The sequence below is a fragment of the Mesoplodon mirus genome, assembly GCF_964341445.2.
Source record: "Mesoplodon mirus genome assembly, chromosome: 12".
Lineage (NCBI taxonomy): Eukaryota > Metazoa > Chordata > Mammalia > Artiodactyla > Ziphiidae > Mesoplodon > Mesoplodon mirus.
Window position 1 is genome coordinate 69,606,478 of NC_138988.1, and position 13,130 is coordinate 69,619,607.

Here is a 13,130-nt window from a genome sequence, read left to right on the forward strand (position 1 = left end):
TAAGTTTCAGGTGTATAACCTAGTGATTCACAATATTTAAAAGTTTTACTCCAGGGCTTCCCTGATGGCGCAGTGGTTAAGAGTCCACCTGCCAATGCAGGGGACACGGGTTCGTGCCCCGGTCTGGGAAGATCCCACATGCCACGGAGCAGCTGGGCCCGTGAGCCATGACCGCTGAGCCTGCACATCCAGAGCCTGTGTTCCGCAACGGGAGAGGCCACAACAGTGAGAGGCCCACGTATCGCAAAAAAAAAAAAAAAAAAAAGTTTTACTCCATTTATAGTTATTATAAAATATTGGCTCTATTCCCTGTGCTATGCAGTATATCCTTGTAGCTTATTTCTGAACTTTTGACAACACTTAATCTTCAAACCCACAGGAGGTAGATATCACTATTCCCTTTTTACTTTGAGGAAACCGAGGCTTACAGAGATTAAATAATTTGCTCAAAGTACCACAGCTGTGAGCCTGTGCTCTTGACCACAGTTCAATCCTAGTTTCCTTAATTGCCAAGCAGGAATAAGGGTATACAAGGTTGAAAAGGTCAAAGTAGACAGTGAGCTCCTTGAAAGAATAACTGTGCCTCCTTCATCTTTGTGCTCTCTTGGCAGAGAACTGAACATAGGATGCTCAGGTTTCATTGACTAATGGACAGAAAATAACGTTTTAGACTGATGAGTGTTGTGCTAATGTAAGGTATAATTAATTTTACACTTCCTGCAGTTTTGTGTTATGACCCTTGAGCTGGATGGAAAAGTTTTCATCATTGGTCCTTTCTGTCTGTTATCTGAGTTTCCTTTCTTTGGACTTTATGTAGTTCCTTACTGTGTATCTTGGGAGGCTTAGGGTACAATGAGGATGTATTGGGGTTTAACACAAGAATAAGACAGTGTCTTGCTTGCTCATTCCAAATCCTTCCTCAAGCGGCTCAGTATTTGTTGGCCTTTTTGTCCCCAAGAGAACATTAGGTGTCAGTGACTTCAGGACAGAGTTGACAAAGAGGCGTAGATTCCTTTTCTACATTCACTATTAAATTGTAGCTTATATAATACTTCATTTATTCTGTATCTAAGCTTAATGTGTCTTCTGAATAAATGTCCCTTATTAAAAACAAAATTATAAACTTTTACAGAAACATCATTTTTTGAGCTGGAAACCTGAAGATCATCCTCTTTCTCTCTGCTCCCTATAAGTGACACATCAAGACGTGTCAGTTCGTTTTTCCAAAGATCCCCAAATTGTATCCCTTCCTTCCCATTCCCACTGCTGTTTCAGACCTTTAACACCAGGATTATTTCAGAAGCCCCTTTGCTGGGTTCCCTGCCTTTTGGCTTTGCCCCACTAATACATCTTACACACAGCAGCCAAAGCCCTCCTCCCAAAATATTACAAGATATTGCCATGAAGTATTAAATGGCTTCACTTTGCCCATTAAAGTCCCAAATCACTTGGCCTGGGCTTGAAGGCCCTTCATCATTGACCACTCACTGACTTCTCCAGCCTGATTTCTTATTATTTTATTATCCAAGCCTTAAATGTGGCACCAGCATTCCCACTTCCAGACCTCTGCCCAAGCTAGTCTTTTTCCTTGCAATGCTTTTCCAAACTTCGCCCATGTCCTTGTTCCAGCTCCTTCAGAAAACCTCTCTACTCTTCCTGTCTACAGTAGACTCTCTCCCCTTCTCTCTTCTTGGTCTTTAATTCAGTGCCACCTTCCATCGTTGTCTAACTGCTTGTGTCAGATTTTCTTCTCACCGAGATTGTTAACAGCCCATGTTAGGGACCATGTCCTAATTCTGTTCAGTTCAACATTCACACGGCCTGTTCCAAACCAGAACCTGAACAGAGGGAGCTTCCAGTGTAATCTCGAGCAATTTAACCTTTCCATAAACTTCAGCTTGGTTGGTATGAGGGTAAATGGAGGTTGTTGAAGCAGTTTCTCAAATGTAAAGTCCTTTGTAATGTCTGGCAAAGAGTAAACTCTCAATTAACATTAATGAGTGGGCCGTGTGTAAATCTGAGTGATTTGTTTGCCTGCCTTTCTTTTAGATCCCAAGGGTAAGGGCCTGCCCACCATTTACGTTATCCCTCCCACTCCCACCCCTTAATGCCTAACACGCTGCCTGGCACGTAGTAGGAGGCTCAACAAACGCTCATTGAATGAATCAGTTCAGCTATGAAGTCTGTGGTAGCCCACGAAGAGGAGAAACCCTGGCAAGAACTGAAGAGGACCGAGGAGGAAGAAACGACGGCAGAGGGAGCAAGAACCCGTTCTCTCCGGATATCGCGAGAGTTCCCTAGCGCTCCGAGTCTTTGTGCTTTCGGCTTCTGGCGGAAGCGTGGGGCGGGAAAAAAGAGCGCTGCCTCGCCTTTGGCGTAGAAGTTGCTTCCGGGTTGCGCGCCCGGAAGCAGGAAGTTGTCGGTCTATACTCCACGCCCGGCAGTTTTCTGTCCCCGAGGCGGGAGGAGCCCGAGGGGGCGCGGGCTCTGCATGTGAGTGACTGGGGCCCGAGGCCGGGAGGGGGGAGGCAGCTTCGTGACAGCCTCGTCACCGCACCCGTCTATGGCATCCTCGCGCAGCCCACCTTTCGGGGCCACTGCCACTCCTGCCCCTGCGCTGGCCCCTTTTCTGAGCCTTTGGCGTTTTGCAGACTGACGGCAGCCTCCTGCAACTCCCCCGGAGTCGATTCCCTTGTGACTTTTCCTCTTTTTTTCCTTGGCTCTGCTGGGGAGAGCAAAGCGAGTTCTACGCTAATTGAACTTGTTTCGCGGGCGTCACAGCAATGTCCAACACAGCGGTGCTAGCAAAGTCCAGATTTCACTGCCCTTTTGACAGATCTCTTATTTTTTTTCTTTTTGGCAGGTTGAGAGTGGATTCCCCGCCCCCCTCCGAAACATCTTTTTCTAATAATTGTTAGGGAGAGAATGTTTTTTTAAAGTGTGATCTTGGTATATGGTAAACATGGCATCTCGGATTTCAGAAAGGAATATGACTTGTTTTATTAACCCAAGTAAATGAGCTGTTTGTAATCTCCTTTTAGAACAAGGAAATTTGCCTGCCTCGTGTTCCGCGTAGTATTTTAAGACCATTAACCCTGCGAGCTACACTTTTTCTGGTCTAAGAGCCTGCATAGCCTTGGTATTCACCAGTATACTTCTTTTAAAGTATTTGGTAGTCTCCTTATAATAGAGACTATTCCCAGATACTTATTATTCTGGCTTTTTGTGTTTGCTCACTTAGTTGTTCCCATGATAAAATGTTCTTTGGGCATCTCTCCCTTAATAAGTTTGCTTATTTGAGTTTGAGTTATCACAGTTTCCCTCTAAGGAACAACATGACTTAACCAAATTTAGCTTTGCTACATTGAAGTTTTGACTGAAGTTCACATCGCCCAGCTTGAATACCACAGGCCCTGTTTGCCCTTTCTGCTTTGGACCAAAACAATTTTCAAGACCCAGTTTGAATCCCTATTCTTCCACAGCTGCTCTAAAACTCCACAAAAAATATCCAAGTGTAAAGTTCCTAACTTGCTCACCTAAACTCTCATTAGGCTGATGTATTTCTTAAAAATAAGAAGGGCCTCCCTGGTGGCGCAGTGGTTGAGAGTCCGCCTGCCGATGCAGGGGATACGGGTTCGTGCCCCGGTCTGGGAGGATCCCATATGCCGCGGAGCGGCTGGGCCCGTGAGCCATGGCCGCTGGGCCTGCGCGTCCGGAGCCTGTGCTCCGCAACGGGGGAGGCCACGGCAGTGAGAGGCCCGCATACCGCAAAAAGAAAAAAAAAAAAAAAAAAAAAATAAGAAGAAAAAGTAAAATAAATGAACCATTACTTACATCAAATTAGTTTGAGAACAGAATGATCACTTTAGGTCCTTTCTATAAATGTGTTCAACAGACACTGATACGGTTCCGTGTCTCTGAGGTGAATTTCCATGTCTGTTATTTGTGTTGTTATTTTCTCCACTTATCTCTGCTTTCAAGAAACAATTTAGTGTGAGAGGAAGACAAGGAAGTAGATGTAATACAAAATGATAGAGTTGTGTTTAAGGTTCATAGGGCAAAAATGAAGGTTGGGATAGCGTTCAGTCATTGGACAAAGCACTGGGGGCTAGGTTTTGTAAGCAAAGTAAATTATGTGTACAAGAGCAAAAAGATGTGAAATAGTGAAATAGTATGGCAATGAAAACTGTGGGGAGGAATGGGAAATGAGACTGAACAGGTAGGCAGTAACTAGATCATAAAGGGCCATGCTAAGTAATTTGGAGTTCATCTTATAATAATTATTAAGTATTTAATTTGAGTATTGAGACAGATGTTTTCAATACATCACCTTATAATCCCTTAACAACATGGTTGGAAAGACACAATTATCCTCATTTTATAAATGAAAATTCTGAGGCTTAAAGAGGGTAAACAGTGACTCATGGCTATGCAGTAGATGGAGAATCCAGTATTTGCATTCAGCTTTTTCTAACTCTGGTGCCTGTGTTCTTAACCACCATGCTAAATTGTTCCCTAGCAGGGCATGGGAAGTCAAGGAGGGTGCTTTAAATAGATGAGCAATGTGCACCAATTTGTGTTTTAGAAAAATAACTTGTAGAGGATGGATCAGAAAGGAGAAAGAGGATTGGAAATAGAGAGATTAAATATATCTTTGTGATGGTCTGTGGGAGAGATGTTGAGGGCCTTGACTGCCGCTTAGGTAGAGCTGAAGAGGAGGTGATGAATGTGAGAGCTATACAGGATGTAGAATTGAGGATTTGGTGATTGGTTCCTTAGTGGGGATGAAGAAGCAGGAGGAGAGGTTTTAAATTTGGAGAACTGGTGTTTCCGCTAATTAAGAAAAGGAATATAATAGGAGAAATGGTTTGCAGGGGAAAATAATAAGTCAGTTAGGAACACATTACATATAGGGGACTATAGGAAATTTGGGCCAGGGTGTCTGGTAGGTAGTTAGATAGATGGGTCTTGAGTTTTGGAAAGAGTTCTAGACTGGAGAAGAGATTTGGAAATCACTAATAGCTGGTGGTTAAAGCCATGGAGGGAATGAGATGGTCAGGGACAACCATGATGAATACCAACATTCTGGGACATAGACTCAGAAGAGAACAAGAGAATTATGCCAAGGTTTGAGAGCCCTTGAGGGAGATAATGGGTAGCAATGGCAGCTGCTGCAGAGAGGTCAGATAAGGTGTTAACTGAAAAAACGTCCTTTGGACTTGGCATGTGTAGAAAGCCTTTGGTGACCTTAGTGAGAGCAGTATCAGTGGCATGAGGGGGTCAGAAATGAATGGTGACCTGAGAAACAAGAAGGTGAAGTGATACTTTTTTTTTTTTTTTTTGCGTTATGCGGGCCTCTCACTGTTGTGGCCTCTCCCGTTGCGGAGCATAGGCTCCGGATGTGCAGGCTCAGCGACCATGGCTCACGAGCCCAGCCACTCCGCGACAGGTGGCATTTTCCCGCACCGGGGCACGAACCCGTGTCCCCTGCATTGGCAGGCGGACTCTCAACCACTGTGCCACCAGGGAAGCCCGATACTTTTTTTTTTTTTTTTAAGGGAGCTTGACTCTGAAGGGAGGAAGAGTATGAGCTCTGGAAATCTGAAGAGGAAGGATTTTTTTTTTTCATGGTAGAAACTAGAAGTGGTGAAGATAGGAATAAGTAGAAATATGTTTAAAGATGTGGGGATTCCTGCTTCAAATATGTCAATGTCATAAAAGGCCAGAAAAAAACCAAACAAACCACACCAGCATCTATTTTAAGATTTAAGTAGACCAAAGAGACATGACAGCTCACTGTGATAATGTGATCATTGGTTGGATCCTAGACTTCTAAAAAGTTATATGGCTTGCCTTTCTTTCTTTCTTTCTTTCTTTTTTTGGACCTTTGGGGAAATTTGACTGTGGACTAGATATTAGGTGATGTTAGAGAATTATTCATTTTAATAGCTATGATTCTGGAACAGAATCATCCCAGTTGAGCTTCCAGTGTTCCACAGCAATGTCTCCTAATTGTGGGGTGTGTTTGTAATCAGCAGGGAAGAGGTTTGAAATCTTCTGCACCTGGGTCCCATTCCCAAGGTTCTGGCAATTCAGTATATCCAAGGTGGTGCATGATACCTTGATTTTTGCAGCTCTGCAAGTGATTCTGCCTGTGCCCTTGCAGGTATAAGCCACTGTTAAGAGTCAAGCTCGCTCATCGGAACTTCCCTCTGTGGCAAAGCTCATTTCTGCCAGAGTTGGACCTTCTTTCTGGAGGTAAAGGGGTTGCCATCAAGCTTCAGCTGATTTCACTCAGTCTAAATGAATATACTTGATGCTTAGCTATGACTTTGTGTTTTTTTTTTTTAAGGGACAAGGTTTTTGTTTTTGTTTTTAATACAAACTGTCATGTTGAGGGTTGACTTTCAGCAGATTGCAGCAAGGGAGCTGCTCTATAGTCTGACCTAAAGGGACAAGATTTTTTTTGTCGTTTAATTAACATCATAGCCACTAGATGCCAGTAGTACCCTCAAGTGTGACAATCACAAATGTCTCCAGACTTTCCAAATATCCCCTCAGGGGCAGAGTTGCCCCCAGTTGAGAACCACTGATCTTACCAAAGGCGAAAGGAAGGCTTATTATCAAGACCTCCATGTGCTCTTGAAAAGTTCACTAAATTATTAGTAACTACCCTTCTGATAACTTGAGAAATGTGTCAGAATCTCGGAGAAGAAGGATGTACAGCTTGCAAAAATGTGTGTATTCAGTATCATATTATCATTGTGTACTTGAATTTTAAAAAAAACCTATTTGCAACACAAACTGGGAGTTTAATGAGATTTTTTATGTGTATCAGAAGTGGGCAGAGGTTTACAAAGATTGTGAAATAGTCTTCAAAACCTATGATAGTTGGTTCTCCTTTTAGCCTCACCTGCACTTCTTTCCCCTTCACGGTGCCCCTAAGTGCACACCAATGTGACATTCTCTTCTCCCTGAGGATACCTACAGGTGCCCCCATCTCTCAAATCTTTAAACTTTTTTACTGGAATTTTTTTCTAGAATTCCCACAGCTTTCCTTTTCTGGTCCTCTACTGAGTTTTAATGGATTTTGACTGGGTATTGTCGGGTAATTTATTGTAGCTTGCTTGCTTGCTTGGAATATCTTTGTTCATATAAACAGGAAAATGCTGTGTCTCTGGAATCACTGGTCACAAAAGCAAGATGTGAAAAATATTGTAATAAGTTATTGCTTTATTTTTTTTCCAGGAATCATTGTAGTCGATCACTTTCCAGTTTTCAACCACTCATTTGTGATAATCAAGGGACACGGTGTTGTGGTTTTGGAACTGCCTGCTCAGAATAGGAACATACTTGGTAAGGGAGGCAGTGTGCATAAAGATTAAAAGCACCAGCCCTGAAGTCAGGCACACTTGTGTTCACATCCTGGCGAGTTATGAAACCTTTCTGAGCCTTAGTTTCCACATCTGTGAAATGGGATTAATCACACTTACCTTATGGGATTGCTGTGACGATTTACTGAGATAATGTTTCTTCAGTGCTTAGCACAACACCTGACATATCAGATGGCATAACAAGAAATGGTAATATAGGAATGCAATTGGACATAAGGCTTTAACTTCTAATGTATTGATTTTTTTCTGCTTCCTGAAATATTCATACACTCCTAGAATTTTAGAGCTAGAGGAAACTTGAAAAATTTTCTGGTTCAATCCTCTTATCTTTTGGATGAGGAAATAGACCAAGTGACTTAGCCAAAATCATAGCAGTGAATGTAATAAATGCCACAACGGGATAAGTTCAGATTCTATAAGTACACATTTTACAACATCTTTATTGAGATATAATTTCTATGCCATGAAATTCATTATAAAGTGTACAATTCAGTGGTTTTTATATACTCACAAAGTTGTGCAACCATCACCACAATTTGTTTTGAACATTTTTGTCACTCCAGGAAGAAACCCTATATTAACAGTCACTCCGCATTCCTCCCCACCCCCTCCCCTAGGCAACCCCTAATTAATCTATTTTCTGTCTCTATAGATTTGCCTATCCTTGACTTTTCATATAAATGCAGTCATGTAATACGTAGTCTTTTGTTACTGTCTTCCTTCACTTAGCATAATGTTTTCAAGGTTCATCCATGTTGTAGCATGTATCAGTACTTTATTCCTTTTTATTGTCCAATAATATTCCATGGTATGAATATTATTGATGTATGATATTATTAATATCCATTTTGTGTATCCATTTATGGACATTTGGGTTGCTTCCATTTTTGAGCTATTATGAATAATGCTGCTTAAACGTTCACGTCCAAGTTTTTGTGTGGATATTTGTTTTAAATTATCGTGGGTACATACAAGTGGAATTCCTGGGTCATATGGTAACTCTACATTTGAGATTTTGAGGAACTGCCAAACTGTTTTCCAAAGCAGCTGCATCATTTTACATTCCCAGCCACAGTGTACAAGAGTTCCACTGCCAGCGCTTGTTATTATCTGACTTTTTGATTATAGTCACCCCAGTGGGTGAGAAGTGGTATCTCATTGTGGTTTTGATTTACACTGCCTTGAAGGCTAATGACGTTAAACATCTTTTCATGAGTTTGTTGGCCATTTGTATATCTTCTATGGAGAAATATCTATTCAAATACTTTGCCCATTTTTAATTGGGTATTTGTCTTTTTATAATTGAGTTGTAAGAATTCTTTATGAACTCTGAATACCTGTCCCTTAACAGATATATGATTTGCAAATATTGCCCCCCCATTCTGTAGGTTGTCATTTTACTTTCTTTTTTTTTTTTTTTTTTTTTTTTTTGCGGTACGTGGGCCTCTCACTGTTGTGGTCTCTCCCATTGCGGAGCACAGGCTCCGGATGTGCAGGCTCAGCGGCCATGGCTCACGGGCCCAGCCGCTCCGCGGCATGTGGGATCTTCCCTGACCAGGGCATGAACCCATGTCCCCTGCATCGGCAGGCGGACTCTCAACCACTGCGCCAGCAGGGAAGCCCGCATTTTACTTCCTTGATGGTATCATCTGAAGCACGAAAACTGTTCATTTTGATGACGTCCAATTTATTTTTCTTTTGCTACTTGTGCTTTTGGTGTCATAGCTAAGAAGCCATTGCCTAATCTAGTGTTACAAAAATTTCCCCCTTTGTTTTCTTCTAAGAGTTTTACAGTTTAACTCTTAAGTTTAGGTCTTTTATCCATTTTGAGTTAATTTCTGTGGTATAAGGAAGCGTCCAACTTCATTCTTTTGCGTGTGGATATGCAGTTGTCCCAGCACCATTTGTGGAAAATACACATTTTATTTTATTTGGCCACGCCACACAGCTTGTGGGATCTCACTTCCCCGACCAGGGATTGAACCTGGGCCCTTGGCAGTGAAAGTGCCGAGTCCCAACCACTGGACCGCCAGGGAATTCCCAAAACTACACATTTTAAAATAGAGTTTTCACCATCCTTTTACCTGAACCTTGAAATGAAGGCCTTTGTGGTCTTAGGAAAACAGTTTGAGCAACGGCAGAGAGTTTGGAGAAAGGTTGTGTCCCCTTTAATGTGGGGTTCCTCCCTCCCCCAATCCCCAAAGTCTAGATTACCTGCCTGTTAATCCACCATTAGAAGTCTGATTCTGATTTAGTTGGTCTTGGGTTGGGGCCCTGGTATGAGCATTCATTAAAAGCCCTCTAGGTAATTCTAATGTGCAGGCACAGTTAAGAACTAGTGAAGTAAAAGGTTAATAGTCAGAAAGAGGACCAAAGGGAAGGAGTCATTAGAGGAGGCATTGTTAGAAGAGGAGCTATGCCATGTGTGCTGGTTTGTGGCAGTGCAGACCTCTTCCTCTGCTGGAGCTTCATGACTGTTGTCCTCTGTTCTACAGGGGGCAGCATCTCCTTACTGAGGACATAGTTGTACCTTGTCAGTGCTTTTTGATCTTAGCAACACCTTGGGGATGAAATGTGTGAAATAAGAGGACCCTCTGCAATGTAAAAGCAAGAAAATAACAACAACAACAAAACCCAACCAACAGAAGAGAGCGTAGATACCAAGCACTGCTTTTCCTCCTATAAATGAAGAAGAACATTGTTCTGTAGCACAGCACTCTTTAAAAAGAACTTTTTAATTTCATTTTACAAATGATACAGAGAATTCTATTTTGCCTTTAGTTTTTGTCTTTTATTCTGTGGCCACTGTGAAACATGATACAGAGAATTCTATTTTGCCTTTAATTCTATGGCCACTGTGAAACAATCTGGCTTTAAAATAACTGTGAGAACGCAAATTGAATTTTGAAATGAGTTATAGATCTTAGGCCTTTAAGTATGTAAAACAGAAACAGAATGCTCTTTATTGTCTGAGATTGTATTTGCAGAAAAGCATGAGGACTGCAACCTGCTAAGTCTGAAGCACTACCATGCTATGGTTTTGTGTTGTCTGAAATTCTTGGTCTGTCAGAAACAAAGCATATCAATGTGTTCCTCAGTAAATCTTGCCTTCAGTGATAAGTTCCTCCCCTTGTGTTGCTAAAAGGTTCATCTTATGTGAAAGGAAAGAAATAATTGATCAGCAACACTTTCCATATTCCATTTCTTTTTATTTTAGTAAATTACCAGTAGCAGATCTCCTGTGACTGGTTTCAGAAATCATTTTGGATGGACCTAGTGTTTCTGAGTCCCATTAGGGATTTATTGTGCTCTGGACAGGTATTCCTCAAAGTGTTTGGGAACCAGTGCTGGCCTGTGAACCATTTATTACTAGCCCACAATTAAAAAACACTTAAAAACTTGTATTGCATCTTGACATTGTCTCAATGTATTCATTGTGTTTTACAGAAGAATTGTTCCTTCCCCACAGGTGGTCAAAAAGCTGGTCAATAAGCACTGTTCTAAAGGAAGTAACTTTGTGGAGGAAGTAGTTTAAAGAAACCATCTTTCTTTTTGCATTCATTTTCTTTCTCTCTCAGGGATTTTGTATTAGAAGACATGGATCTTGCTGCTAATGAGCTCAGCATTTATGACAAACTTTCAGAGACTGTTGATTTGGTAAGACAGACGGGCCATCAGTGTGGCATGTCAGAGAAAGCAATTGAAAAATTTATCAGACAGCTGCTGGAAAAGAATGAACCTCAGAGGGGGCCACCCCAGTATCCCCTCCTTCTAGCTGTGTACAAGGTAAAAATGTGTTCTGACTTGGAAATAGCTTAGAGCACAAGCTCTTCAACATTCTCCCCAAATATTAATGTTGACTGATTCCACCACTGAACCTTGGTTTTTCTATGAATAAATTGGCCTTTACTCTTTGTTACTTTGTTACGATGTGTTATTAGCAAATTTGACTACTTTGTTAAATGTTCTAGATGAAAGCTATGTATTTGTCATTAACTGTATCTGTGTGTGTATATATATATATATATTTTTTTTTTTTTTTTTTTTGCGGTACGTGGGCCCCTCACTGCCGTGGCCTCTCCCGTTGCGGAGCACAGGCTCCAGACGTGCAAGCTAAGCGGCTATGGCTCACGGGCCCAGCCGCTCCGCGGCATGTGGGATCTTCCCGGACCGGGGCACGAACCCGCGTCCCCTGCATCCGCAGGCGGACTCTCAACCGCTGCGCCACCAGGGAAGCCCTCTGTGTATATTTTTTAATGATGGGCATAGCCCCTGGTCTGTATGATAAAAGTTTGGTGAGCCTTGCAGTCCTCACAGTTCTCAAGCTTTAAATGCTTTCAGAAGTGAATGTCAATGGCTTGTTTATGAAAATGGATTAGTTCTTAAAGCACACTGGAAATAGTAGAAGATGCCTGTTTTTTTTCCTTGGCCTAAAAGTATTTTGTTTGCTGTGACAATTATTAATCCATTTCCTGTCTTTCCTTGTAGGTCCTCGTAACCCTGGGATTAATCTTGCTCACTGCCTACTTTGTGATTCAACCTTTCAGCCCATTACCACCTGAACCAGTGCTTTCTGGAGCTCATACCTGGCGCTCACTCATCCATCACATCCGGCTGATGTCTTTGCCCATTACCAAGAAGTATATGCCAGAAAATAAGGGAGTTCCTCTGCATGGGGGTGATGCAGACAGACCCTTTCCAGGTAGAATACTGCATTTGTTATTTATTAGATACGGCTTTCTTGGCAGTATATCATGAGAAAGGAAATAACATTTACTGACATCTAATGAGAGACACTTTCCCTATGTTGTCTCATTTAATTCAATCCTCAGTGAAACTCTATGGGATGGGTTTTATTACCCCGTTTTGGCAGATTGAGAAACTGAGGCTCAGGATTAAGAAGCTTGTCAGAGAAACACACCAGGTGGAGCCAAATTCAAGCCCCCTGATTATAAAACATATGTGATGGGGATGAGTGTTTTTGCTCATAGGAGGGATTTGAGTGTATCTTACTCTACTGTTTTCTCTCCTGTGATCCCTATCCATAATAGATATTTTAATAAATAGCTATTGGTTTATTGAAAGCATCTGAGTCCATATCCTCTAATAGTCCTTAGCCTGTTGGCTAGGTTTTCTTCTAGGTATATCCCTCTCTTTCAACTGAGTCTTTTCTCTGTTTCACAGTTCACTATGTAGTGCTCCTAAGTATGCAATTTTGCCAATAAGTTGAATTTAAGAAGCACTGAAATTTAGTAACAATGCATCAATGGTAGCATAGGAATTCCTGGTCTGATAGACCATTTGAGGAGTTCCCTTTTGAGAATAGTGTAATGTAGTAAGATTCAAAATTTACTTTTGAGAAAGAATAAGGGGATATTATTTGGGGATTTTATTTTATTCATTTATTATTGTTTTATCTTAGTGTTTATCTTATTTGCCTGTATGAAGGAATATGTAAGTTAATATCACAAATGGATTATAGAACTTTCTGTGTAACTGTGTTCTGAAACCTTTAGGCTTCAGCATAACTGTTGAGGAAGTATGTTTTCTCTTCAGTGTTTTCAAAAAATACTTAGCAGTTGAAACTAAGCTTTATAATCATAATGCTCCTCTTTAAGCCAAGACCTAATCAGTCATAAAAATCTTCACTTGGTTTGGGTCTCCTTTGAAAGCTATTTTTATACACTTGAGAAAATCATGGAAAGATTTCGAGAATTATATCAAAATCAGAGGAAG

The 13,130-nt window shown here is 41.4% G+C and overlaps 1 protein-coding gene across 6 annotated transcripts in view; it reads left to right on the plus strand.

The window, feature by feature from the left end:
* Positions 1–2,414: 2,414 nt before the first annotated feature.
* Positions 2,415–13,130, plus strand: part of LOC309813478 (bombesin receptor-activated protein C6orf89 homolog) — a 29,469-nt gene continuing 18,753 nt past the window's right edge. The window contains exons 1-5 of one of the 6 annotated variants that reach the window (XM_082638410.1): positions 2,415–2,493; positions 6,167–6,258; positions 7,249–7,356; positions 10,973–11,180; positions 11,883–12,096. In XM_082638410.1, coding sequence (XP_082494536.1) covers positions 10,992–11,180; positions 11,883–12,096 — 403 coding nt within the window. In that variant the 5' untranslated portion in view covers positions 2,415–2,493; positions 6,167–6,258; positions 7,249–7,356; positions 10,973–10,991. Of the gene's footprint in view, positions 2,494–6,166; positions 6,259–6,309; positions 6,738–7,248; positions 7,357–10,972; positions 11,181–11,882; positions 12,097–13,130 lie in introns of those variants that run through there. The other 5 variants (XM_082638409.1, XM_082638411.1, XM_082638407.1 and 2 more) reach the window with 5 other exon arrangements.